This window comes from Meriones unguiculatus, chromosome 8 (genome assembly GCF_030254825.1).
Source record: "Meriones unguiculatus strain TT.TT164.6M chromosome 8, Bangor_MerUng_6.1, whole genome shotgun sequence".
In the NCBI taxonomy this organism is placed as follows: domain Eukaryota; kingdom Metazoa; phylum Chordata; class Mammalia; order Rodentia; family Muridae; genus Meriones; species Meriones unguiculatus.
This window is the reverse complement of record NC_083356.1, coordinates 25,394,651-25,422,461: the sequence shown is the minus strand read 5'-3', so window position 1 is coordinate 25,422,461 and position 27,811 is coordinate 25,394,651. Positions and strand designations below refer to the sequence as shown.

Sequence of the window (27,811 nt, the reverse complement as noted above, 5' to 3'; positions counted from 1 at the left end):
CAGCGGTTCTCCACTCTCCTTGAGATACTCAGTCACCCACTGGCTACTCTAGGCAGCTCCCAGATTCCTGTGTCCTGCCCCTGCCCCAACTGCCACAGTTACCCAAGCTTACCCCATGCCCAGTGTTTATGCAGGTACTAGGGTAGGTACCAACCCACACCCTCGTGCCTGGTGAGAGGCATTCCCAACCTTCTACCCCTTCCTGATTACTACTAGTTTGTCTTGTTGTTGCGGCTGGATATTATGAAATATAACGGTGCAGAGAGGGGGTACCTTGGCAGGACCATGCCAAGGTATGCCCTGAGGAATTACACCATGCAACAGATCTGGAATAAGGAGGTTTATTAGGGGGAGGGAGAGGAGTGATGGCCTGGAGAAGTAGAGGCAGATGAGATGGGAAGGCAGACAGATAGGAAGAGAGCAGTGAAGGGTGGATTCAGAGAAGGACAGAAAGGGGTGAGAGAGTGCCAGAAACAGAGAGAGCAGAGAGAGAAACAGCGGGCACAGGGAGAGAGCTGGGTTGGCGGGGTCCTTTTATCAGAGATGACACCTGGCATACCTGGTGGCGGCAGGTGATGATATAAGACATTGCTAAGTCCCGGAGGGCAGGCCAGCAGAATCGCCTGCACACTAACACAGGGTCTCCTGTATCCTAGGCTGGCCTGGAACTCACTGTGTAGCCAAGACTGGTTTTTAACTATCATGATCCTAGGATTATGCATGTATTTGGCCACTTCATGTTTTTGTTATTTTCTGATGCTTTTTAAAAATATTTTAATATTTAGATGGTTTTACTATCAAGAAAAAAAATAAATAAACCCGTGGAAATTTCTCTAGATGTTTAGAGACTAACAGTCTGAAGATGTAGCTGAGAGCTTGTATCTATCTGCTCCACAAGCGTGAGACAGAGAGACACACACACAACCAGGATAGTATGGGCCTCTGAAACCTCAAAGCCCCAGTAACACACCTCTTCCAAACAAGGCCACACCTCCTAATCCTTCCCAAATAGCTCCACCAACCGGGGACCAAACATTCAAATATATGAGTCTGTGGGGGCCATGCTCATTCAAACCAACAGACATGCCTCTTTTTCTTTTTTTTTTTTTTTTTTTTTTTTTTTGAGAGAGGGTTTCTCTGTGTCGCCCTGGCTGTCCTGGACTCCCTTTTTAGACCAGGCTGGCCTCAAACTCACAGAGATCAGCCTGCCTCTGCCTCCTGAGGATGAAAGGCGTAAGCTACCATGCCCAGCTCCCACATGCCTTTTGATAACAGGCTCCTTCTTTCCCTTTGGAGGTTTAAAAAATTTTGTTATTTTTGTTTTATGTATATGAGTGCTTTGCCTACATGTTTCTATGAGTACCATATTGTGCCTGGTACATAAGAAGGCATCAGATCCCAAGAAACTAGATTTATAGATGGTTGTGAGTGCTGGGAACTGAGCTCAGATCCTCTGCAAGAACAAGTGCTCCTGAGTACTGAGCTATCTCTCCAGTTCCACCCTTTGGTGTCTTGTGACAGTCCCATTTGTCAGCCAGGCTGACTTTGAACTTGAGGTCCTCTCATCTCAGCCTCTTGAGTGTTGGAACCACACGTGTGCACCTGAATGCCAGCTCTGCTCATGGTCCCCTTAGGTGACTCAAGCGTGAGGGAGCTTGGAGGAAGGCTGAGCAGGATCGGGACAGAAAGCAGGTTCCTGGTTATTTTCACTGCCAGGTGGTCACAGTCACATACATATTTGCACACAGCCTGGCATCCTGGGATGACTTCTTGTGTCAAAGGTGGACTGTATCCATTCTCTTACAGCTGCAAACACTGCCTTTTTAGTGCAATCTCTAAGCAGCCAGACTGCTCCCTGTACAGCCTGAGCTCCTGGGCAATGGCTTGGAGCTCCGCATGAACACAGCAGACTTCTGAAGCAGGGCAGTCCCAGGGAGCAGCTGACTAAGACCACCACAGGGGCCAGTTTGAAATCTGAGCCTCTTGACATCTGTGAACTTGAGGAAGCCCAAGAGAGGGCCTAACAAGACTCCTAGAGATTGATCATCTGTGAGGTGGCTGCAGGACAGAGTAGCCAACAAGGATGGGTCCACGTTGGATGTGGTTCTAAAGTCAACGGTCCCTGGGCCAATCAGCAAAGCCTCTGGACAGTCCCTGGGCCAATCAGCAAAGCCTCTGGACAGTCCCTGGGCCAATTGGCAGAGCCTCTGGACAGTCTCTGGGCCAACAGCAAAGCCTCTGGAAAGGGCAGCCACACCAGCACATGCACACAGGCTAGAAGCCACATGGGTGCGGTAAGGCCTTCAGCCACCAGCCAGATGCCGATAAACACCAGAAGCCCCACGTGGCTAGCTGCAGGCTGGTCATTCACAGCTCTACCATGGTCCACCACCAGTGCAGCCACCACAGCCAGAACCTGAACCAGTGTCAGGACTGTGGCTGGGCCTTCGGGCAGCACTCCTGTCTCATCCAGCACCAGCAGGTGCACCCAGGGAGCAGCCCTACACCTGTGAGGACCTTGGCTGTGCCTTCAGCTGCAGCTTCTTCCTCAGCACGTATCACACTGAGGCAGCCACACCAGCAACAGCGGAGAGAGGCCTTCCAAGTGCAGCCAATCTGGCCCAGCCTTCTGCACCGTCCAGTGTTGGCGTACTTTTAAAAAACTCTTTTATGTATGTTTCTTTTATCTTTTTCTCCCTACTCCACCCCAGTCCCTTCCAACACCCCAACAACAGGTAGGAGAGAGAAAGGGTTAGTCAGAGAGGGGACATGTTTTTTTCTTTCTTAGCTGCTTCCTGCTGGTTAGGGTCGTTGGGTTCTTTTGGGGGCAATACCAATATCACTGTCCAGAAATCCAGAAGTGCAGGTAACCAGCAAATCAGCAAACAGGAACTGCATCAGCAGGACGAACCAGCAGTAAGCAGTCCTCCTCCAAGCAGCTGCAGTCTGCATTAGGCCAAGTGGCTTAATTTATTGTAGCTTTCTACAAGTGCGGAATTCTTAGATCCTACGGTAAGAGCCTTGTTGAAGGCTAATGTGTAAATAGATGAAAAACTGATTCTGCAAATAAAAACATGAACACATAATTCCAACATTGCGATTCTAGTCAAGGTGGCCTGAGGAAGCACTTCCCAGAGCTTTCTCCTCTGAGCTTAGGTGGGACCCTGGCCTCTACCACAGGGTATGACATATGGCTTTCGGTAGACTTTAAAGGAGCAGGACATGGTGCACATGCTGCTAATCAAAGGAAAGAAACACCTTGGAAGGCCCCAGTGCCGAGGGCTGTTGGCCAATTTTCCAGGAGGCAACTAGAATGTGAAGGCAAAGGAGCCATTTCTGTGAGATTTAACCAACAAACACAAGCTGCTGACACAGCAGTCATGGAAGCAACATCGAAAGTTGTAAAGTCTTGAAGAGGAGATACCTTCTAAAGCGTTCCTTTGATTTGAGATCGCATCGGTGTCACCACAGAATACCTATTTTAGAGGCACACAGGGTCCACAGGGTAGAACAAGATGACAGGCAGGGTGCCTTTCTACAGCCCTGACTTTGGATCACAGTCTTACTCAGGGCTATGCTTGGGTGGTGACAGCAGTCCAGTTTCTTTCGGCATCAGCAGTGCACACAGGCAAGACGCCGTTCTGCTGCTCTCGGTATGGCTGGGCCTTTTGCCTGAGCGTTCATCCCCTCCACCATCAGTGAGTGCACACTGCTGACTCAACTGCTTTGACCCAACGGGAGCAGGTTGTAAGGCAGCACCCAGCACACCCAGGACTACTCCCACATCACAGTTGTGTGGTCTCAGGTGATATGGAGAAGGGCTAACAGTGAGGAAAAAAGGGTCTGCCTCTGAAATCCTTAGTGTGTCTGTCCCTGCCCCAGACTCTGTCGGAGGAGAGCAGAAACTGGACAGGAACATAGTAAGGGCCTGTGACTTTGTTATTAGGGTCTTAGTCTGTTTCCTCTGCAAGCTAAAGAGTTAAAAGGCAGGAAAAATCTCAAGATACGCAGAAGCAGCAACACACTAGACACACAGAAAGACACCCCACAAGGTGTATGTGTCTTGGGGGATCTGGAAACCAAAATCACTTCCCCCTGGAGGGCAGGAGTTTTAGATGTTTTTGGAGGCCTACAATGGGTCCCCTTCCCCCTCATTTCGGACTGGTCAATTTAAAGAAAGGGGAATTGATAGGCCCACAGCTTCAAGTAAATGTGTTCTGAACCAGTCTTTAAAATGTCGGACCAGCCTGGACTGGTCAGCCAGGAGTCCTGCTGGCAGGAAAGAAACCTTTTGCTTGGGTGAGGAGCGTGAGGAAAAAGTTTGCCATCTTTATCATTTATCTGCGGCCCCTCTCCCTATCTGACAGGGATCTCTTTATTTCCTCATTAGGACCAGAGAGCACCAGACAAAAACTGCCAGTTTTCCAACAAAAGGAGACCTGAGGAGACCCGTGTCTAATCCCCAGGGCTGCTCTGGCCAATGAGTCCCTTCACTCACTTGAGCAAAACAAGGCCAGTGACTAGGTGTCTAACGATCATTTTCACAGACAACTTACAAGTCCATCAAAGCAAGAGAAATGTTCATGAACTTGAAGCAAACAAAAGTAGAATTCTTAAACTAAAGGGAGCCAGTTTGGATGGTTCAAGCATGCACTCCAGCTACCCAGGAAGATGAGGCAAGAGGATCACTTAAGCCTCGGAGTTTGAAACCAGCCTGAGTGGCAGAGAGACCCTTCTCAAAAAAAATGGGAGTGCAGAGGGACTGAAAGGAACCTTGCCATTAAATAAAGCATTTATTCACGTTACTTTGCCCATTCTAGCTCTCTCTCTCTCTATTTTTTTTTCTTTTTGAAGACAAGGTCTCACTATGTTGGCACTGGCCTCTCTGCTTGTAGACTCAGGCGGTTCTCTGCCTCAGCCTCCAGAGTCCCACACCCATTAAAGGACACCTAAACAACTGAGAGGTCTTGAGCTTGGAAGGATAGCCCAAACTGAAGACAAAGCCGGGAAATTCTGGTACCAGACAGAAGGGGGCGGTGCAGCTCAGTGCGGCACATGCTCAGCATGTGCCAGGCCCTGGGTTTGCTGCCACCACCATAAAACCACAAACAACCAAGACATGGAGAGTAGGTACTGAAAGAACAGGCCATCTCTGTAACTCTTCTCAAACTGCTCACAAAGAACTCCGTCTTGAATTGTCTTGAACTTCAGACTTCTTTAAACTCTTGTGTTTCCTATGTAGATTGCACTCGATGCTGTTAGACAAAAAAAATTCTTAAAATTCTGTGGGTTAACCCTTCCTCTGCTTTGTATGGTATTAGGATACTGGGCACAGCATTGTCTGTTAGAGGGTATTAGGGACCATCTAAAACATTTCTGGGTGTTATGGCCACGGCCCTGATTCAGTTATTTATTTAATTTACTTTTTGAGATAGGTGGAACCCTGGCTGTCATGGAGCTTGCTATGAAGACTAGGCTGACCCCAAACTCAGAAATCCATGTGCCTCTGTCCCGAGTGCCAGGACTAAAGGTGTACACCACCACACTTGGCAGCCCTGATGTTATCTGGACCCTGAGTCCACTCAAAGACTTCTGACCAGAGACAAGACAAAATGGTGTTACATCTGAAGAGGCACAAACTCTAGCAGTGTGCTCAGTACATCGCACACTATGAGCACACAGCCTCAGTCTCCCTCAGTCACTCAGAGAACCCCGGATGAGGCCCACCCTCTGTCCTAAGCAGTCTCCACCTTTGCCACATCCCATTCACTGTCCTGACCTAGGGTAAGTAAACCACTGGACCTGAAGAGCAGGGACCACACCAGAGCAGAGCCTTCCCAGGCTTGTTCTCAAGCTTGCATTAGTCTGTTTCTCACTGACGGTCATCCTGCCTGCCTTCTGTGAAGCCAAGCCTACTTTGCTTTGGCTCCCTCCTGGGGCCCTGAGCCCTTCACCTGATGCCTTCGTCCTAGGATTTACCTTTTCTTACTGTCCAAGCACAGGAAGGCCCTGGCATGGGGATGGCATGGGAGGGGCGCAGGCAGAGCATAGAGCAACTGTGGAAGAGCAGGACCCTGCTGGCTGAGGACTGTAAACTGTGGCTGCTGCTGGCACATTACCAGCCACTGTGAGCATCCTGGGCCTGGAGGGTCACCGACAACCACCACACTTTTCTGGAGTCCTCTGGGCTTGCCAGAGGACTTGCCTGGGAAGCTGGAACTTCACTTTAGTTCACGGTACAGAACTCCAGCGACAGCATCGGAGCAAAGGAGCAGACAGCTGCAGGGACACCCAGGCAATGGAGCGCCAAAAGGACAATGGCCCCAGAGGACACAGAAACTCAGGGAGCAGGCCAAGACCTGGAAGAATACAGGTTGGGAAACTGAGGTACAAAGACATGAATTGGGCGTGTTAGATGGATAGAGGTATGCTCAGTGGTAACATGCTCTAACCATGTTTGAGCCCTGGAGTCCGTCTCAAGCCCACTGAGGCAGGAACTGAAGACGGGCACTGGGATCTATAATAAGGTACATCTGCAGCCTTGTGAAGAGCTAAGATTTATGGTGACTGTTCCCAAGGGCCCCAGCCTCCAGGCACCCCCTCTCTCTTCTGCTCTCTCCTCCAGCAGAAGCCTCACCCTGGGGGGTGGGAGCAGCTGGTGGGGGAGTCAGGACATACTTCATGTGCTCCAAGGTTTGTGTTGTTGGGGCCTTTGTTCTACATTATAACGACAGACACCTTCCTCCAACATTTTATTACAGAAAACTACAAAACTGCTTCATAGAACGAAAGTTTCAGTGGCAAAGGGGATACTTAGAATTCAAAGTTTTCACCTGCCTGGTCGAAGGCCCAGGCGAACCTCTCTCTCTGGGTCTTGTTGTAGATCTTCTCCACAGGCACTCCGAATCTCCTACACCTGTAGATAATGACATCAGTTCTGAGTCCCGAAGTATGGTTTATTTTGTGTGTCTGGCCCTTTAAATGGCCCTATGCCCTTCAGTGTCAGTTGCCTCTTGGACTTCTGGGAACAGGAGAGGCTATAAAAAGCCAGCAGAGGCTGAGAGCTGTGGTAGGACTAGAGAGAAGGTCTCGCCCTGGAGGTCAAGGTGTGGAAAGAGGTGGTGGCCTCTGTACATCAGGGTGACCAAGATATCCTGTGCCATCCAGACCTGCTGTCCTGGCACCACAGCCAACTGCATCCCCTCCCCTAGGCCTGACCTGCCCTCCATTCCCAGTGGGCAGGCCAAGCACCCACGTGATTTAGTGCCCACAGGGCACTGCCAGCCCCAGCCATCCCGAAGCTCAGAGGAAGAAGGTTTAAAGACAAGAAGACTCAGTGTCAGGGACATCCAGTTAGGCAGTCCCTGTCACAGGACATTGTGCCTGGCACAGTGCCAGGTACAGGATGGGGCACAGTGCCAGGGCCTCCTAGAACCCTAGGTCACACACAGGCACAGGAGCCTCAGGCCTACACACCAGGTGATGCTGATCCTGGGGTCCAGGTAGTTGAGCTTGGCAGTGCCCAGGGCCACCTGCTTGTTCTCCTCCTTGTCTGCGGCCTTCGTGCGCAACTGGGCCAGCTGCTGTTCCAGCTTCAGCAACCGCCGCTGCTTTTGAAGGTAACTGTTGGAAGAGGAGGGGTGCCTGAGCCTGCTGCTGAGAGCTGAGCACATGCTGCCTCCTCTGCCCCATCCTGACTTTCCTCCTGCAAATGGCCTTCTTAGCCTTCTGCAAGCACAAAGGGAGGAGTCCAGAGGTGGTCGGAAGGCCAAGGCAAGCCCTCACTACACCCAGGGAAGCTACTGGCTCCACTGAGAAAGGGAGCTATGTCAGGCCAAAAAGCGGAGCAGGCAAGGCTAAAGCAGGCAACACCAAAAGATGCCTTTGTGACTAGAGAAGGCTCTCTTTCCTGCCAAAAATAAATGGGACGGGAGAACAGGCTCAGCAGTTAAGACCACTGGCTGCTCTTCTGGAGAACTAGGCTCAATTCCCAGCACCCACATGAAAATTCAGAACTGCCTGTAACTCCCCAGTCCCAGGGGATCTGATGCCCTCTTTGAAGTCCACTGGCACCGGGCACACACATGGTGCATGGACATACAAGCAGGTAAAACACTCATAGACATAAAACAATAGATAGATAGATATAGATAGATAGATAGATAAGATAGATAGATAAAAAGATTGATTAAAGAAAAGAACTTTTAAAAAGAGATGCTCCTTTTACCCTTCATTCCCCCCCCCAGAGCTGAGGACAGAACCAGGGCCTCTAGCAAGCACTCTACCACTGAGCTAAATCCCCAATCCCTCCCCCCTTTTACTCTTCTTACCTGCCCATGGCAACCTGCTAATAATAATCATGACACCATGTGATACTCTGATCCCAACCCTAGGAATCGGTGCTCCAGACACAAATGTGGCAAAATGGGCACTTGTGGAAATGCTGCAAAAGGCTGGAACACTCTGCGCTTGCGGCTGGAGCCCTGGCGTAGCAGCCACCTGCTCCCTGACAGCCACATTCCAGCAGTGATAAAACCGCTGTCAAGAGCACAAGTGGAAAGGCCAGGAGGCCAAGTGTGACCTGTGGGCCGCCGTATGCGGGAAGCCTCATGCCCTGCAGAGCACTTCTGGGGACATGTGGGACATTTCTTAGCAGCTGTTCTGTGACAGCTGCATGCCTCACTGAATGCCCTCTGGTCTAACTGACATCTGCAGCATGCCAGTGTAAAAGACCTCAGGAAGCTTGTCACAAGGATGAGACTTCAGCTCTTAAGAGCCACAGTCACGCGGCCAGGAATGCTCAGGACATCACGGAAGCACAAAGGACAGTGGGGATGCCATGAATAGCTGGACACAAAAAGTCTCATCACCAACTATAACCCCGGAACAACAGAACCCACTGGCTCCTGAGGGAATAAGAAACCTGGACAGATAGATGGCAAGCAGAGACCAGACTGATCACTGAAAGCTTCTCCCAAAGCAAAGGCCCCATAAGCACATCACTGCCAGAGCACCCCACCAGATGCCTAAGGAGCCACCACCAGGTCTCAGAGGAAGGAAACGCTTCCCAACTCATTTTCTGAAGCCAGCATTACTGTGATCAGGCTAGACAAAGGCATCCCTCCAGATACAGAACAAAAGCTCCAAGGGACTAGAAGCCAGATTCCGCATGCGTATGGGGCTCAGATCACAGCCAGGGGAATTTGGGAGAGCTTCATTTCTGAAGACAAATCAGTGTCATGTACTGCATGGTTCTAAAAGGACAGACCCCCATCATCATTTCAGCAGAAAGAACACCTGACAGTTACCAGCCCCCATCACGATCACACGCACGCACATACAACCCTGCAAATTCCGTGAGAAGCATCCATGAAAGCACACGGTGAACATCATACTGACGGCTTAAAGCTTTGCCTCTCGGGTTGGACACGAGACACAGTGACCTCCACCGACTATTAACGCTGTTCTGGAAGGTCTAGCCAAGTCAAGAGGAGGAAGCATAAGGCCTCCGTGCCAGAAGGGAATGCTCGAGCAACTCCTCAGGCATGGGTGGTGGCTACCCTGTCCACACTCAGATGTAAGCAACCATTTACAAGAGCAGGGAACGGAGGTATAAAGACCACCAGCAGCTACACTTCTGTAAGTCAGGGCGGGACAAAAGGCACCACAGCTTGGCTAGCCACCCACAGGATGGACCACAGGGCAGGCTGGCCTCTGGGTGGTGCCTGAAATCAATATTCCACAAGGGTTCGTTCTATTCTCGCTCATCAGTAAGCTCACGAGGCTCAACCTGTTTCACAGACGGACAGTGTAGTTTGTGCTGAGCCTGGCTTTCCTCCTTAAAGTCTGGGTCTCGGCTTGTGGCAGAGGGCTGGGGCAAGTCTCAGAAACTCCTCAGATGAATGGTGTCTCAATATACGGCCCCTCACATGTCATCCCTTTGAGGTGCCAGGAATAAAGGGAATAAGTAAGCAAGGAGCCTGGGTCCTCTGATATTTCCTTCCCTCATGAAATTTTCCCTTTGCATGCTCAGCTCCTGTCATATTTGCTGGCATCAACCCAGATGTGCCCCTGAGGCCAGGACAACAGTGGGCATCAAAGGTAGATTCACTTGGCCCTAGAGTCACTGAGACATGGTGGAAGTGATGCAGCAAGATAAAGGGCATAGCACAGTGGGCAACACACTTCTGCGCACCCAGGGCCTGGACTCAATGCATTAAAGCAAGGGTAGGGAGGCTGGAGAGAGAGACTACGAACACTGGCTGTTCTTCTAGATACGCAGACTTGATGCCCAGACCTACAAGGCAGCTCACAACCATCTGTAACTCCAGTACCAGAGGATTTGATGCCCTTTCTGGTCTCCTTGGGCATCCTGTGCACAGACATACATGCAAGTAAAACTTCCATACACATAAAAATATATAATTAAAAAAAAAAGCAATGGTAGGCAGCTGGGCACAGTGGCACACACTGTGATCCCAGCACTTAGGGAGGCTGAGGCAGACGAATCTCTGTGAGTTCAAGGCCAGCCTGGTCTACAAAGCCCCAGGACAGCCAAGGCTACACAGAGAAACCCTGTCTCAAAAACAAACAAACAAACACAATGGTGAGCTAAGATGTCAAGATCACCTGAGGGGGACCAGGGGTGGTGGCCCATGCCTCTGATCCCAGCACTCAGGAGACAGTGGCAGTCAGATCTCTCTGAGTTTAAAGCTGGCCTGGACTACAACATAGGAAGTTTCAGGCCAGCCAGTAGGTAGTGAGAGTTTGTCTCGAACCCAAACAAACAAATGGAAGAGGGGTAAATGGCTTCTGTACCTAAATGCACAGAGACTGGTGTATTGCTGAACAAGCAAAGGCTTCAGCCATAATACAGACCGGTTGGCAGCATGAACAGTGCAGGAATGGGCGTGTTAAAGGCCACAGCCGCTTCTGTGGCCGGTGGGAAGGTTAGATCTGAAACCCTGAGTGTTAAGGTCTGAAAGGCCTCCCTAAGAGGCCTGACTATTTTGCCTCCTGGAAGCTTTGGGGGAGAGAGACCAGGGGAGGATCCACCCTGAGCTCTGAAGTAGAGGTGGGTTGCTAGTGAGCTCTGGGCCTGGGCCACCTAGCAGCCAAAGGCTGGGGACTCCGGGCTGATACGCCTTCTCTGAGCAGGTCAGTTCTGACTCTAACATGTTGAGGTGCAAAGGGTCAGGACTGGCCTTAGCTCCAGGCTACCCCTCTGGGGTCCTCAATTCACAGATCTTCCTGTTGGTCCTGGTCCTGACCTAAACCCGACACTGCCTGCTCTACCAACTTTGGGCACTTCTCTGGGGTCCTAAGCCAAGCACCTCTGCTGCCTGCTGGCTGGGAACCTAGCACTGGCCACCATGGGAAATCTGGAGTGGCGGCCTGTGACCACTCCTAGCACATGGTTCCGATAAGTGCTGTTGTAGCACAAGGCATACCAGATGGGACTCGGCCGGGGAGGACTTGATGCTGAGGTCAGCTCCCTGCATGAGCAGTTTGCAGCCCCTGGCAAAGAGCCCGATGACATCCCGCCTTTCCCTGGGGAGGCAGAGTGGCTGCCAGACACAGTTTGCTCCAAATGGGACTGCTCACTGCATAAGCGATCAGGAGCGATGCCTGGGCAGGGCACATGGGCCCCCTTACACCTGGGAAATTTGGGAGCACGCTTGGCTTCACCCATGACACATCCTGCGTTCGAGTCACATCTGTGAGAACACTCTTGTCCAGATGTGGCCTCTGGATGGGAAAATAAGTACCTGCAGGGCCTTACTTACTGAATGGGAATGTGGATCGTGGATCAAGGTGTGTGTGCAATGGAGGGGGTGTTGTGGTGGACAACAGCTGTGAAATTTAAGTGAGGAAGGGGCAGCACGGAGGTTCTGAAGCCACAAAGTGACAACACAGCTGCAGAGAAAAGTTCACACAGAAGCCTGGGCTCAGCCAGACGCTCTGTACGCTCCCCTGAAGCCAATCTCAGCCACGAGCACAGTGTGACCTGTTATCACTGGACCCGAGGTAGCCTGGGAAACCCCTAACCAAACTAGCCATGAACAATCCAAACACGAGCTAAAAAGCCCATTTACAACTGCATAAAAACACAATACTTAGCTTTCCCTTGAAAAACCAGAAATGTTTGCTGAGAGAGATTGATTTTTTTTTTTTTAAACATAGGCTCCCATGTAGGCCAGACGGCCCTGAGCTTGCTGTGTAGTTGAGAATAATCCTGACTTCCGACACTCCTGGTCCTCCACCCAGAGCGCTGGGATTACAGGTGTTTACAAGTGTGTTGAGGCTCAGCACCACACGAGGTGGCACCCTCAAATCAACCACCAAGCCCCAAACCAAGGGGCAGGGGGATTTCAAGTGTCCCCATGTAGCCGAAGCAATCTTTAAGGAGAAAGACAGAGTTAGGTGCCTATAAGCCCAGCTCTGGGGAGGGTATGCCAGGACTGTGAATTCGAGAGCAGCCTGGGCTACACGACGAGACTTTGCTTTAAATAAAAGAAAACAGAACAAACAAACAAAAAACAACTTGAGAAAAGAAAAGAAAAAAGGTGGAGGTCTCATTCTTACTGATCCTCACACTCACCCACCAGGACTGGGGCTGACACAGGATATAGACGAACAGAACAAAACCAAAGTCCAGAAATGAACCCCACCATTTTCAACACAGGTGCTAGGGGCATTTGGTAATGTCAGAGACATTTTCTAAGCACATAATGCCAGGGAGTCATGTTCACGGGAGTGAGGCTGGACCTTCAGGCCCCAGATCAAAGCAAATTTGAGACAGGCCCAGGACTATTGTGACAGCTAAGGCGATAAACTGCACAGTAGAAAACTTGGGAATCCAACTGCATCACGGAGCCCAAGTGTTAGGCCCAACACCAACAGTGCAAGAGAAGAAAAACAAGACCCAGTGTGTGCATTGGGCAAGGCAGCCACACCTACAAGCCCAGCTCAACCTCAGAGAAGCCTGAAAGGACATGGAGCAGGTTGGGGTGGCTTGAGGCTGGGAGGGCAAGAGGGGCTGCTGATGGACACAGGACCTTTTTCTGAAACTGGCCACACATCTGTCAGAACTGTGTGCTGTGTTTTGGTTTGTTTGGTTTTGGTCTTTCTCGACACAGGGTCTCTTTCTATAGCCCTGGATGACCTGGCACCTACTCTGTGGACTAGACTAGACTTGAACTCAGAGTTCTGCCTGTCTCTGCCTCCTCGAATGCTTAAGGGACGTGTGCCCCTATGCCAAGCAGAACTGTACGCTTTGAAAGGGCAAAATATGTGCCATGAAAATTAGCTGAACCAATTGCTCAAAACAAAAACCAGAAGGAGCCATCAGCAGCTTGGGAGCCCTGCACTCGAAGAGCCTTCCGCTTGCAGCCTGCATCAGAGGCCACGGCTACTCCTTACAAGGTCCTGTAATCAATTACTTCTGTCTATGAGCAATAAAGCTTTCAAAAATCACAAAACCAACTAAGGAAAAGCTTAACGCTAAGGCTGACCACACCCAGACTGAGCTGGGCTGGGCCCTGGCGTCAAGGCTTTCAAGACAGCACCCCCTACACATACCTTTTGGACTTGCTGTCCCCTCTCATCCTCAGGTCAGCTTCCACCTTCTCCAGCTCTACCTGTGCCTCGGCCACCTGTGCCTTCTTTGTCTCAATCTGTGAAGAAATAGACACTTGCACGCTGCTTCTGTCCCCACCCAGACTTGTCCTGGGGACTTCTGTCCACGGCCCAACATCCTTTTGGGGGTTACAGCAGATAGAACCCAGAGCCTCACAGATGCTAGTGAGCTACTCCAGCTGCCACCCCTGCCCTGGCCTCACATTCTGAAACACCTCAGATGACACAGCAGCCCAGGGAAAGACCCCATGAAGCCCCATGGGGCTGACACTATCCTGTTCTGTAGCCAGGTGCTGAGTGGGGACACCAGGCTTCTAGGGTCCAACCATGCCACCTGCACCAAACACAAATTGCCTCAATACCCCCGCTGCTCTAAACCAGAAGTCTGCCCTAACCCTTCCTCCACCAGAACACTGGCCGTCCTAGCAGGGAAATGGGAGGCCTCCGAGCTGGCTCCTCCCACGGCTGCCCAGGATATGGCCCTCCAAGTCCCCGGTCCCAGCCCCCTGGGGCAGGTATCCCCACCCTGTCCTCCTGCCCTCCATGAAATGCCTCCCGGACCCAGAAAAGACAGGTGGGTGGAGCAGACACTGTGGGAACATCGACACGGCAGGCACCTTCCCACCTTTTTTTGGAGCATCTGCATCGATTTCTCGAAGGTCTTGGGAATTGCTCTCTGATGGTTACAGAGGACAGCCACAGCCCGGTTCGCCCGGTTGTAAGCTAAAACTTTGCAGGTTAGGCTGTCTTCAGCTGAGCAAAGACAATGACAACTGTCACTGAACTGAAAGCTGCTCTGAGCCTCCTGTCCTCCCTCCTGTCCTTTGGCGGTACTGGCAGCGGAGGCCAGGGCCTTGGCATGCTAGGCAAGTGTTGTATGGTGAGCTTCATCCTTGGCCCTTGGCCCTAAAAGCTCTCTTTCTGTTGTAAAACTCTCCTCTATGACACAGTCCCAAGGAAGAAGTCAATGACCTAAGATGCCCTACAAGCCATGGCCAAGTGGGTTTAGCCATAGTAATGGTGGCCCTGAGAGTCCTCCTCTTCATGTAGGGGCTGGGCTATGTCTTATTGGGGCAGAGGCAGGAGCCCCAAAGTCATCCCAGGCCCAGCCATTTCCTTCTAGAAAGGTAACCTGGAGGCCCTGAGGCCCGAGGATAGGTGAGGCAGTGTTGTCTGATCTTGTGTAGGTCAGGGTCCTCACCACAAGAACCCATAGTTAACAACACTGGGTGTATTGGGCACAGTACACCCCAGCTTTACTGAGAAACGGTCTCAGCAGCTACATCATCAAGAAACTGAGGTTCAGGATATTATGTCACTTCAGAGTCACCCATCTGCATGGCCATTTGCTCTCACACCACCTCCCACCTGAAGAATTCTAAGACCAGGTTGGCCACTCTTACAAGATTTACAAAACCATACCTGGAAACAGGACCCTGAACTTTTTCTTCAAGGCTGGGCCTGAAGGATGCTCCACCTCCCAGGCTTCTGGCTTTATACAGCAAGTTCCTCTAGAAAGGGCTCTCTACCAACATGCCCACCCTGATGTATGAGAAATGCCTTCAGAGCCACACAGCTCACTGGCCCCAGGTCAGCCATACTGGCGACCTGAGTTTAGAGGGGGAATAGCCTGGATTCAACATTTAATGGTACTGTATTTTCACCTTGCCATGACCAGAGAGTTCCTGAGCCTAAGGGGCTCAGTGTCTCCTTGAGAAAACTCTTGACTAGAGAGTGGTGTGTGCATGGGAGGTGGGCATCGCCCTTCATGGCTTTCTGTGCTAAGAGAAGGAAGGGAGATGTTGGGCAGGTTTTGTCCCTGCTAAGTGTCTGAAGACAGTGGAGGGACAAAGGTCCCAGGATGACAGCAGAGAAATGAGACCCGAAGCTGGGGGGGTTTGGGGATACAGAAGAGGTCAGGAATGGTGGGGTGCAGAGGCTTGTGAGGAACCTCCAAAGTGAGGAAAAGAGGCAAGGTCCTACCTAGAGGAGAGAGGGTGAGGATGACTGCAGACAATGAACAACAGCTAGAAGAGGCGGAGCAGGAAGCCTGACACCTCCCTGCTGGGGGCCGGCGAGGCCACCCCACTCTGGGATTGACCTCATGCATTCTTCCTCCAATAGACAGCTGTGCCCAGCCCTACCTCTGCACATGCCTAGAGCAGGCCACGCCTTAGGTGGCTCCCATAGGGGACAGTCTGGGTAGCCCTCAGGGTCAAAGACCAACTCACCACAGGTCAGCACCCGCAGCTGCTCCTGCAGAGTGATAGAGGCATTGTAGGTCCGGAACACCTTGGCTGTCAGCCCCTCCATCAAGTCCTGCAAGTGCTTGTTCAGGCTGGAAGTCTGGGTACAGAGAAGAGAAAGGGGTCAGGAGACAAGAGTTTCAAGGGCTTTTCTCAGCCTCCAGGAGAGGGTAAGGAAGGCTGCTTTAGCTGCTGGGTGAGAACACAGAACACACTGGGGGCAAAGACAAGCTAGATTTGAACCCCCACTCCTTTCCTGGACTCCTTGTGCCCATCAGTGGTGGTTTGAATAAAAATGCCCCCACCCCACAGGCCCCTAGGGTGTGGCACTATTAGGAGGTATAGCCTTGTTGGAGTAGGTGTGGCTTTGTTGGAGGAGGTGTATCACCAAGGGCTGGACTTTGAGCTCTCAGCAGCTCAGCCTGGCCAGTGTGTCACTGTTAACTTCCTGCTGCCTGCAGATCCAAATGTAGAACTCTCAGCTACATCTCTAGGCACATGTCTGTCTGGCTTCGTGTTGCCATGCTTTCCATCATGATGATAATAGACTAAACCTCTGAACTATAAGCCAGCCCCAATGAAATGTTTTCCTTTACAAGAGGCGCCATGGTCATGGTGTCTCTTCACAGCAATAGAACAATGACTAAGAAATCATCCCTGCTTTGAAAATACATCCATAGTTGGGCGTGGTAGCACACACCTGTAATCCTAGCACTTAGGAGGAGGCAGAGACAGGTGGCTCTCTGTGAGTTCGAGGCCAGCCTGGTCTACAAAATTAATCTAGGACAACCAGGGCTTACACTGTCTTGAAAAAACAAACAAAAACAAAAACAAACAAACAAACAAAAACCACACACACTTACAGTCAGTGCATCAAAAAGGTTATCCCTAGGATCCTTGTTCTGCATGAAGTGTTGAAGGTTCTGGAACACCTGAAACGGAGATGAGCACAACCTAGCCACACTGAGACTTCTGGAGCAGAAGCCAGCTGAGCAGGAAGGAGGTCTCATGAGGACAGCAAAGATCACATCATGCACACAAACAGAGGGGTGCATACACCAGGTCCCGGAAAGAGGTGATAGCAGCACAGTCCCGGCCTACCCACTGGAACCTGCGTCTTTGTGCCTCCCAACCCAAGCCTGCACACGGTCACTCACTGCTGACTCATCCACAGCTGTGGTTAAAGCTGGGGCTGGTCTTCTGTGCCTCTACAGACCCACTCAGTGACTTTAGCAGACAGCTGACCCTGCCTGGTTCCCTCTTCAACCGGCAACACTGACTTCCACACAGGTGACCCAGGGCCCTGTACTCGTGACCAAATCAGACACACCTAACATCATAGAGCCTCAGGAGGCCAGTCTCTCTCCTCTGCCCACTTTCAGGAATTGGCATCAAGTTCCTCCTGGCCAGCCCAACTTGCCCAGAGAAGACTGCCCATGCTGCACTGGACTCCCCTTGGATTTAGCTTTCCCATCCTGCCAAGTGTACTGAGATGGCACCAAATCCTCTTTGGAACCTCGTAACGTGGCCTTCTGTGCAAACAGGGCGACCACGGGTGTAGCTGTCACGATGAGGTCACGTAGAGCACAGTGGCCCATGAGGATGTCACTATATGGGAGGAGACTACGGAGAGAAAGCAGCTGTGTTTAACAGAGGTGGAGCACAGCCAGCAGCCGCATCGGGTCTCATGGGGCAAAAGCCAGGCCAGCAGGAGAGAGGTGTCAGAAGGACGAGAAAAAGCCAAAGGATGCATGGCACCAAGGGCAGCAGAGAGAGGCAAGGAACAGATTTTTCCCATCCTCCTAAGGAACCAGCACCCAAACCCTGGACTCGAGCCTCCTAGACCAAAACATTTATAATAGAGGTGTGTGTGTGTGTGTGTGTGTGTGTGTGTGGTGTAAGCCCTGGCTGTGATGCCTCATCACACAGCCACAGGAGATGCTCGGGAGGTACAGCAAGGCCACTGCACAGCCCCGAGGCTCTGACATGCTCTGACAGCGGCCCCACGGTGAGCATGGTCAGAGGGCGCTCACCAACTTCTCCACCGTCACGTGGTTATGGTAGCGGATGGAATCCTTCCCCAGGAAGTCCAGCTCCACAACATGCTCTTGGCCATCAGCCTGTGCGTGCAGTCGGACATGCTCCACACGAAGTGAGCAGCAGCCCACGGTGTCGGCCGTCTCGCCCTCTTCCTTCTCATTTCCTGTCCGCAGCGCCAGCTAGACCAGGGGTAGACACTGGTCAGGGCTGTGGTCTGTGGTGCAGGAGCACACGCAGAGCACTCATGCACACAGAGGAATGACCTCTCTCACACACACACAAACATATACCTACAATCACACAAGCACACACATACCTATTTGCTGGAGGCTCCAGCTCCACAGAGAAGCCACCATTGTCCTTGCTGCCCAGCTCTCAAGGTCCCCACACCATGCTATACCTTATCAATAAAATAAAGGGCCACAGCCAGCTGCCTTTTCTTCACTTCTGGTGACTCCCAGTCAGCCTGATACTGAGCACGGATCTTGTCAACAACCCCCTTCAAGCGTCGAGCTACCTCATACTTCCGCCAATCCATCTCCCCCTAAGTGAAGACCACAAATGTCACTCCACGGCCCTACAAAGTGGTGGAGCAGGTGACGGGACACCTTCCTACCTCAGGCATCCTCAGAGAGATGAGACTAGGTGAGGTGAGGGCTAGGGCAGCAGAGCCTGGGCTCAGAAAAATGTGAAGTAACTACGAGCCCCACGTGGGTTCCTGTTAGGCTGCAGCCACCAGGCCCATTGGCTGCCTGATCCTGGGTAATCTCCAAAGGTTGAAATAAAGGGGTGAAGAGTCTCCCAAGCCTGCCACCCTGGAATAGCCCAGAGGGGAGGGCCTGACACATGTGCTCTGGGACACAGAGCTTCCCTGAGAGGCCATGCTCTCACCTTCAGCTTGGAGCTGGGGTTCAGTACAATGTACTTGAAGGAGTTCTGGATGTTCTCCGTCCATGACGCCAGCCACGTGACCGTGTCATCGGAGCGCACCTCTTTCCACTGGTGACCAGCTGGGGGCTCGGGGACCTTGGAATCTCTGCAGTGAAACGGGGGTGACTCTGGGTTACTTCCCTATACGTGTCCTGCAGGCATGCTCCGAGCTCCCTAGACCAAAAAGAGCTGCCAGCACGCATACTCTCAACGCTGAGGCATACACAGTGGCTTGTACACAGGCAATACACACACGCACATGCACACAGACCAGTGTCAGACCAGAACAGAGTGGTCACTTGGCACACTCTGGGCAGAGAGCTCTGAAGCCCCAGACCACGTGCCAGGTGGACGCCGCACACCAGCTGTCACCCAGGGTCCCTGGAGATGAGAGGTTATACGGGACCCACACAGGTAACAAGAGCACAGCGCCAGCAGAACGCAGCAAGCCCATACCCAGCGCTCGGGGAGGCATTTGGAAGGCCAAACGCTGAGAATGTACAGGACACCTCCCAGAAAAGGAATCTCAGCCCGGCTGAGCAAGACAAGAGGTTCTACTGGGTGCAGAGCTACGCTAGCCCAGCTGACCCAGGGCCTTGGCAAGACCCAGGAGACACGGGAACAGTGCCTGGTGTCTCCTGTTACATCTCCACTGAGGGGTCCCACCTACCTGCTGCAGTTGATGACCACATCCTCTGGCACGACCCTCCTCTTCAACATTCCCATCTTGGGATGGTCACCTCGGCCACGGAACAAGCCAGGTGGCTCCGTCTTGAAATTGCCAATTTTTTCTCTGTGGCCATCTAAAATACAGTAGCCGAACTCCTGTTGAAGCTTCTCTGCCTCTTCTTTTAGCTTCTAAGTTGAAACAATACGTGGGCATTAGGAGAGAAGCAGCTAAAACGGACCCACTTCCTGTGCTGACCGAGGTCCCTCCTGCTGCTGCTGCTCTGCTGTAGGCCTGAAACCCGAGGCTTTCCAGCAGGTGTGAGGAGCACAAGGAACAAGGCTCCTCGAGCTTCAGCTCGGCAGACGGGGCAGGGTAGCCTTCAAGGTAGGAGGAAATGAGGCAGGTTCTGGAATCACCCCCAGATTCCCTGCAACAGCTAGCCAAGAAGCAGACAACTGAAAAGGAACTGCGTGACAGGCTCCCATTAAATAGAGGGAGATGTAGAAAGAAGCAGAGTGGAGCCAAGCTCACCCCCACATTCCTGCCCTTGGCCCTGTGCCACTCCTGACATTTCAAATGGTAGTGCCCTTCCAAATGTGCCCCAGGAGAATGGAATTATAGCCCAGCCACACTTAAAAAGGGGGGCGCTACTTGAAATTACTTGATATCTGCTATGATAGCACCCAGAACCTGGTCCACCTCCTAAGGCCTCTGGGGAGGAAGGCTCTGTGAGGGGCTCCCTGTGGCTTGCACCCCCAGCTACTTCCCAGAACCCACTGCCAACCTGCTTCTGCTCCCTGGGCAGAGTCTTGCGGGCCTCAGCTTTCTCCATGAAGTGCCTATGGATCTCCGTGAAGTCACATTTGTCAAGGTGTGTGATAAGCTTCCTCTCCTCGGCTGTCATTTCCTGTACCAAAATCGGCAACATGTGCTCAGTGCTCTAATACAGGCCTCTCTGTGGCACAGGGAGTCCATGCTTGTGGCCACAGCGCAGGGTCACCGTGACGGAGTGCTAAGGCCATTCCACTAGACCCTCAGCCTCCACCAGCTGCTGTACGAGAGGCCCAGGTGTGCATGGAGCCCTGGGAATAAGTCACGTGGCCTCAGCTGGAAGCAGCTCCCTCAGGGCTTCATGACAGAGCATGAATGTGTGACAAGGTAAACCCAGGACAAACAGGGACACTTAGAGGACAACACGTGTAGTCTCAGTTTCAGACTTATTTCCCTGACTCATATCCCGAGCCTTGCTCCTTCAGAAAACAGCCGAATGAAATCCCCAAGTAAGCCTCTCAATCCACATCCTTCCCCAAGGCAAGGCCTCCCATGCCCCACGCCATCAGGGGCCAAAGATTCTGCTGACGGAGCAGCCCACCCCAGACATGCTCCCGAAGACAGAACCGCACAACCCCGACTCCAGCCAACAGTAATGGAGCTTGAATACAACTCCAGCAGACGCTAACCCTAAGCCTGAGTAACGGAGTCTACCAATATGAACTCAGGGTGTGGTGGCATGGGCTAGCCAAAGACACCCCTTTCCAAATGTAATTTAACATTTCAGTTAATGAAAGTGGTAAAATCCCTGACCCACTAGCTCCAAGTTGGAGATCCCATCCCATGTAAATCATCCATGTTGGTATGATGACAACTGCACCTTAGGGACAATTAAAGAAGAAAGCTATAAAGCTCCCTCTTCACTACAGCAAGCTCGCTCAGTAGAATATTAAAAATTAATTTAAAAGTCTATACATGCTTCTCCAACAAAATGCCTAAAGCTGAGTCGTTTTCCACAGTCCTTGAAGCTGGGGGCTGCATCTCATTTGATATTTGCAGAGGGCCCGATCTCTGCTTCCATGGAGGAAGAGGCAGACAGATAGGAGGGCCTGGTTAACCCCCTCCCACCCCTCACAAGGCAGGAGCCCACCTGACAGGCAGAGCCCCCAGGGCCTGAGTACCTCCAGGAGGACCCATGTGTTTTATTAAAAATATTTTTTAAAATTTTCCAATCTTTTGTTGTTGTTTTTGTTTGTTTTTCAAGACAGGGTTTCTCTGTATAATAGCTTTGGCTGTCCTAGACTTGCTTTGTAGATCAAGCTGGCCTCACCCTCACAGAGATCTGCCTGCCTCTGCCTTCCTGAGTGCTGGGATTACAGGTGTGCACCACTGTGATCAGCTTAACACTTTTCTAGTTTTGTTTTTGTTTTGAGACAGGTTTCTCAGTGTGTGTCCTGGATGTCCTGGAATTCACTTTGCAGAGCAGGCTGGCTTCAACCTTACATAGATCCACCTGCTCCTGCCTCCCAATTGCTGGGATTAAAAGTGTGCGCCACCACACCTGGCAAGATTGTTTTTATTTTTAACTGTGGGGGGTTGTAGTTATGTGCATGAAAATGCATGTACCTGCAGAATCCAGAAACTTCAGACCCTCCGGAGCTGGAGTTACAGGCAGTTGTAAGCTACCTGATGTGAGTGCCAGGAACTGAATTCAGTAAAGCTATACACTAAGCCATCTCTCCAACCCCTCTCCCCCGTACCACTTCTAAATATTAATGCAGTGGACAGTACATCCCAGGGGAGAGTTTTGGAGAGAATGTGGAAATCACAGCAGAACCTAATTTGATGATTCCAAGGCAATTTGGGAAAATAAGACACTAAAATGCCAGGTGGGAGAAACATCATTGGTATGCTGATTACGACTGTGCAAAATCTAAGTGTGAAGAGACACGGATGCAGACGTGGAAAGGGGAAGTTGGTTTTCTCCCCTCTCCCACACCTCACTTCCTCACCACAGAAACCACACTGCCAGTCTATCAGCCACCCTCTGGCCACCTGGATCGGGGGCCCTTCCCCTGCCTGCCTAGAGGTACAGAGGGCAGAACTGCCCACCTTCCCCCTCTGTATGAATTACCGGGGAAGGAACAAACGGACTGGAAACACACACTGGGTGGCTAGCTCCATTCATGCCTGGATGTTTTTCCAAAGCTGCACATCCAGAAGTTGGTGAGAGTCACAGGGGGAGAGAGGACTGGGGACAGAGCCCTGCATGGGGACAGACCACACTGTCCCCACCACTGGTGCTGGACAGCCAGGGATCCACGTAGGAGAACATCAACTCAGCTTAAACCACAAGCTGTAAGCTATCTCCGATACTATACCTAAACACACACGCGCTAAACACAAAACCGTCTTGGATGCAGCCATGCTGAGCAAACACTTGGGCCAGTGAAAGCTGGAAGGCCTCAGAGATGGCAGCTGGCTGGGGCACCCACCCTTCGTGTCCCCACCAACCAGGTCCAGGGCTGCTGCCGAGGCCTCTGAGACGTACCTTCCGCCAGTCACTGAAGAAGTTCCTCTGGAAGACTTCCTTGGTCGTACACTCAAGATGCTGGATTTTCCCATAGAGAGTAGCGACCTCCTCCGCTGCCAAGCTCAGCCTCACCGGCTTTCCTGCAGAGAGCACACGTGCTGACTGACTGAGGGACTGCCACAGGCCCCGTCCAGGTGGCACAACCTCCCACTTCAGTACAGTGTACTCTGTGCACACCCTGAGTAAAAAGTGACCAGCACCCGGGTAAGGTCACGGTCACAGGATCCCAGAGAATCACTGCGGGGTCTGCAAAGCCACCCACTCCTTTCTCCATTACGGCGCACCTTCCGCTAAGTCTGTATTATGTAAAAAGGCTAACACATGGATTTCATTATTCACACACCAGACAAAGGGAGCAGGGACACTACGCATGCCATGAAGTGCCTGTGGAAGTCAGATTTGTGAATTGGTTCTCTCCTTCCATCTTTATGTGGGTCCCAGGGATCAAGCTCAGTTCACCGGGCTTAGGTGGTAAATGCCTTTACTCAGGAAGCCCATCTTGATGGAAAAAAAAAAAACACCCCAAAAAACAAACAAACAAAAACCCCACATTAAAAAAAAAAAAAAACATTTTTATCTGACTGCAGTTCTGGGGATGAACCCAGGGCCTCACGCACAACAGGAAAGCATTCCACCAAAGCTATACCCCTGAGCCTAATGTGTTCAATTCTAAAACACAAATGTCCACGGAGGAGATTACAGGAACAAAATAAAAGTTAGTGTGTCACAGTGCGACCTTGTGGGCCATTGTAGGTTAACCCTTCCGCGCCCAGCGACTTCCTGCACTTCATGTAAAGCAGTGTGACAGAAGAGCACACAGGAGCCTACACAGCATGGAAGTCTCTCAACCAAAAAGACTTGAGCGGCTGAAGACGCTTGCCGAGCAAGCCTGACAACCTAGGTTTGACCCTGGAGCCCATGTGAAAATAAGATGGAAGAAGACAATTGGCTCCACAGAGTCATTCTTGACCCCCACAGTGTACCATGGCACATGCAGCAGAGACCACATCATAGGTGTGTGTGGGCCCTGCATGTAAATCTCTGTGAGTCTGAGACCAGCCTGGTCTACGTAGTGAGTTCCAGAACAGCTAGAGCTATGTAGACAGACCCTGGAGAGACAGACAGACAGACAGAAGGTGTAGCCACACACCTTTAATCCCAGCACTCAGGAGGCATAGGAAGGTACACCTCTATTTGTTCAAGGTCAGTGTGGTCTACATAGAGTTTCAGGCCAGCCAGGGCTACCCAGTGAGACCCTGTCTCAAACTACCAAACCAAACAAATGAACTAGAGCAGGTCCAGTCCAGTGCTCCACAGCATACAAGAACATACATGACACAAACACAGCACCTCACATCAGGACTACACTCAGGAGAGGTTAGAAGACCAAAGCAGCTCACCCCAACCTTGGGCAAGTCTGGACACAACTTGTGTCCCTGAAGCATAAACTATGTCTCTCCTTCTTCAGAGCAGCCTGTCAATGGTCATCTGTATCTGTGCACACACACACACACACACACACACACTCTTCTAGGGGACTCCAGCCTTGGCCCCTACCATCTCTGCCTTCTGCCCATCCATCAGGAATTTCGGAACCCCAGGCAGGGAAGAGGACTTGGCACCCGATTTGAGGAAGGTCAGCGAATCTTCTCAGCATACATGTACACAGAGAAAGTGAGCCCAAAGCACTCAGGCAGCCCAAACCTGGGAGTAGACACACCCTTGCCCTCACCATCATAGAAGAAGTGAACTCCATCAGGAAGGGGTTCATAGGCCGGGCTGAAGTATGGGCCCTTGTGTTCCAGCTGCCTCCACTTCACACTGCTCTTGCTCTTTTCTTCCCACCTGAAAAAGACAGGAGAGCACGTAAGTGGAGCCCTGTTTTCTCCACCCGGGCCGCAGGCCTTCAAGTCTTCTGCCTTGTGGATTTCTCCGTTGGCCTACGCTTCACCTAGGAGTAAGTCAATACCCGAAGAAAAGAGGGCAAAAGCTGACAGGCTGCCATACTCCAGGGTGCACCTGCCAGGGTGCAAACTCAGGGGGCCCAGCTAAGTTGAAAATGGGGCAATTCCCCTTTCTAAGGCTCAAGGGATCCCCAGGACCCTCTGGAACCTCTTCACGAGGTCCCACAGAGAGCCCCTTGGTGTAGTTATCACAGGTGGCAATTAGAAGAGTGTGGCCGCTACGGGGAGCCCTGCGTGTGAGGAACAGGGAGATGACAGAGCAGGAAGATGGAGGTTATGACTGAAATACACAGGGGAGCAGTGAGGTGAGGGACGCAACGACAGGGACAGAGGCAGGGCACGCCAGGAGCTTCTGAAGAAGGTACTGATGTTGGGTGTGTGCCATAACTCCGATGGTAGGAACACAGCACGCCCTGGCTGACTCTCTACAAAGTCCTTGTAGTCTGTGTCCCGATCCTCCCAATACAGAGCATCCTCTCCCAAGCTAGCCCCACTATGGAACCAGTAGGACAGAGCCCAGCACGGGGCCACATCCTAACTGCATGAACTCTCCTGTTCATCAGAACCTGCCCCAGGCCAGCACTGTTCCACATCCTCGGATACAGACATCAAGGGAAGCTGGATACCGAGATGCAGGGAGAAGGCGGAACAGGGCCTGGGAGGCTCCTTACCAGGAAGGACCCAGGTACCGGCATGGACAGAGGAGCAATCCTGGCTGGGGCGGAAGAAGGCAGACTGAGAGGAGCATTCCTAAAACCTTGGCTGGGTCTTCCCTAAGCACATGCCTGGGCCGAAAGCGGGGTGCCCATTGTCCAGGCAGCCATCCTGGTTGGCTCAAATGTGTATCCTATGAGGGTCAAGAGGCCTGCTGGAAAGGATGAGGAAAGGCATTTTGTTTTTGTTTGTTGAGATCATGTAGCCTAAGCTAACCTCAAACTTGTAATGCTCCTGCCTCAGCCTCCCAAGTGCTGGGATTATAAATACATACTACCATGTCTGGCTTGACAAATATTTTTTTAAAGGGCTGTGTTCTTGCTGTTCCTGCAAAAAAAGGGATCAGGTGGGGTGGAGCTATAGTGACTGAAAGTGAGTGTAGGTAAAGAGGTCAGGGCACAAGGGACCAGGTCCTGAACCACAAGCAATTCCAGGTATGCTCTGAGAAAGGAAGGAACTGGACCGGGCTTCATAAACACTAGGAGCTCCGGCAAAAGAGCCAAAATTTGGATGCCTGAGGGGCAAGGGGCATCCCTTGAACAATGCAGGAGGGGGAGAGAAAACTGGTGGCCAAAAGTTCCCAGGGGCCAAATCCCATTCCACCTATCACATGGGTACAGATGAGGAACTGGGCCTGCTCTAGTCTGCTGTCGGCCTGCTCTAGCATCTTGAGAACTGAAGATGGCAGGATGTGGAAGTGCATTACACGGACTCAGACCTCTTTCCTCCAGCATTCACCCCGGTTCCATGTCATAAAATGTGGACAAGCACCTTAGAACCTACACCTTGAGTGTTAAAGAGCTGGCAGATTCTCACTGACAAGGACATTTCACTGACAAGGACACTGAGTTTGGGGCAATAAACATTGTGGCACGAGTGACATTCCTTTGTCCCAGTTGGAGCCAAAGTACCAAGCAAGGCCATCAAAAGCAAGTTACCCGGATGGATGTCCTACCGTGCACTGGAACCCAGCCAGTTCTCCAAGAGGCCCCAACTCAGCCCCATCGGACAGGCAGGACAAGCCTGTCTTTCCCTGCAATCCCTGGAGCCCAGCAGGCCTGCTGTAAAGGCTGACCCTGTCAGGGCTGTCTTCGCCGCCCCCACGACTCCTGAGATCACACCAGGACACCCCCTTCCCAAACACTTAAGTTAAAAATAATCCCTCAACAGAGAGAGCCCAGGCTATGTGGTTTCGGGAACCTCAGTACAGAAGGGCAAGTTTGAAAGGTCCGAATCTCACAGATTACCATCTTGGACAGCCATCTCAACCCCTAGGAAGTCCAGCGGGGCATGCTGGTGATCTGGGGTAGGGACTGAAAGCTAAGGCCACGTGACAAAGAGTGTAGGAACCGTGGGCCTGAGACCTTCCAGGGAATCTGGGAACCAAACTCCAGGGCGACCTCCTCCAAACCAAACGCGGCAGCTTGGAGGTTCAGGCCCAACCACATGGCTGGCCGAATTTCCCAACGTGTCTGGTGTGACCTACCCCGCATGGGGGCAGGATTCAGCAAGTCGGTGACAAATGCTGCTTCCTGTCTCGCCTGAGCTCCGTCCCACCCGCCTTACCCGGCTCTGCGAGCCTTTGCGTCCAGGGACGCCTGTCGACAGGGAACGCGGAGGGACCCATGCTGGAAAAGCCGATGCAAGACCCTGAGCCATAAGAGCAGCATGCGTAAGCGTGGGCGGGCTCAGGCCGCCGTCTGAAGCCACGCCCTTCAGGCGGAGCCCCGCCCCCACTCTACCCAGAGCCCCGCCATCCCCACGCCCTTTGGGACGGCTTCCCCTGCTAGGGCCAAGTAGTGCCTTCTCTCTCTCGTCTTCCAGCGCCTCTACCTGCCATGGCAGCCCGAGGAAGCCGTGACTAGACCCACATGGTCAGAGGCCCCTATCTACCTACCTAAGTGTCAAAACACCAAATGCCCACACCTCCAGGAGGACGTAGTTGCAGGCACCAGATGTCCAGCCCAAAACAAACTCCCCCGGGCGACTGACCAGCAGCACTGGAAGTCCTGTAAAGATCGCTCTTGCCCAGGCCCGCCTCCAAGAGACCAAGGTCGTGAACCATAGGCACTTCCTTTCCCACACTCAGATCTCAAGACATTTGTACCAAGCAGCAAAAACCTCCCAACCAAGCGGCCCGCTGGGCCCCAGCCAGCCGCAAGCAGCCTTGGTATTTCCACGAAAGCAGCCATATAAGCCTGCTCCTGCGGGTGACCTAATAGGAAAGGTGAGAACGGAGCGGAGA

The 27,811-nt window shown here is 52.0% G+C and overlaps 1 protein-coding gene across 9 annotated transcripts; it reads right to left on the bottom strand.

Annotated features, from left to right (window-relative positions):
* Positions 1 to 325: 325 nt before the first annotated feature.
* Positions 326 to 27,811, bottom strand: Top1mt (DNA topoisomerase I mitochondrial). 9 transcript variants are annotated; one of them, XM_060389266.1, is made up of 16 exons: positions 27,493 to 27,811; positions 24,621 to 24,733; positions 22,847 to 22,968; positions 20,309 to 20,431; positions 19,525 to 19,712; positions 18,816 to 18,960; positions 18,325 to 18,468; positions 17,918 to 18,103; positions 16,748 to 16,816; positions 15,870 to 15,984; positions 14,264 to 14,391; positions 13,582 to 13,676; positions 7,477 to 7,623; positions 6,834 to 6,916; positions 6,206 to 6,359; positions 326 to 5,255 (listed from the first exon to the last, which is right to left on the bottom strand). In XM_060389266.1, exons 1-15 carry the CDS (start codon positions 27,756 to 27,758, stop codon positions 6,232 to 6,234), a joined length of 2,052 nt encoding a protein of 683 aa, XP_060245249.1. In that variant the 5' UTR covers positions 27,759 to 27,811; the 3' UTR covers positions 326 to 5,255; positions 6,206 to 6,231. The 9 variants fall into 9 exon arrangements, with proteins under 9 accessions (XP_060245249.1, XP_060245248.1, XP_060245250.1 ...); XM_060389265.1 differs by having other exon boundaries at positions 6,838 to 6,916; XM_060389267.1 differs by having other exon boundaries at positions 6,838 to 6,916; positions 27,559 to 27,810.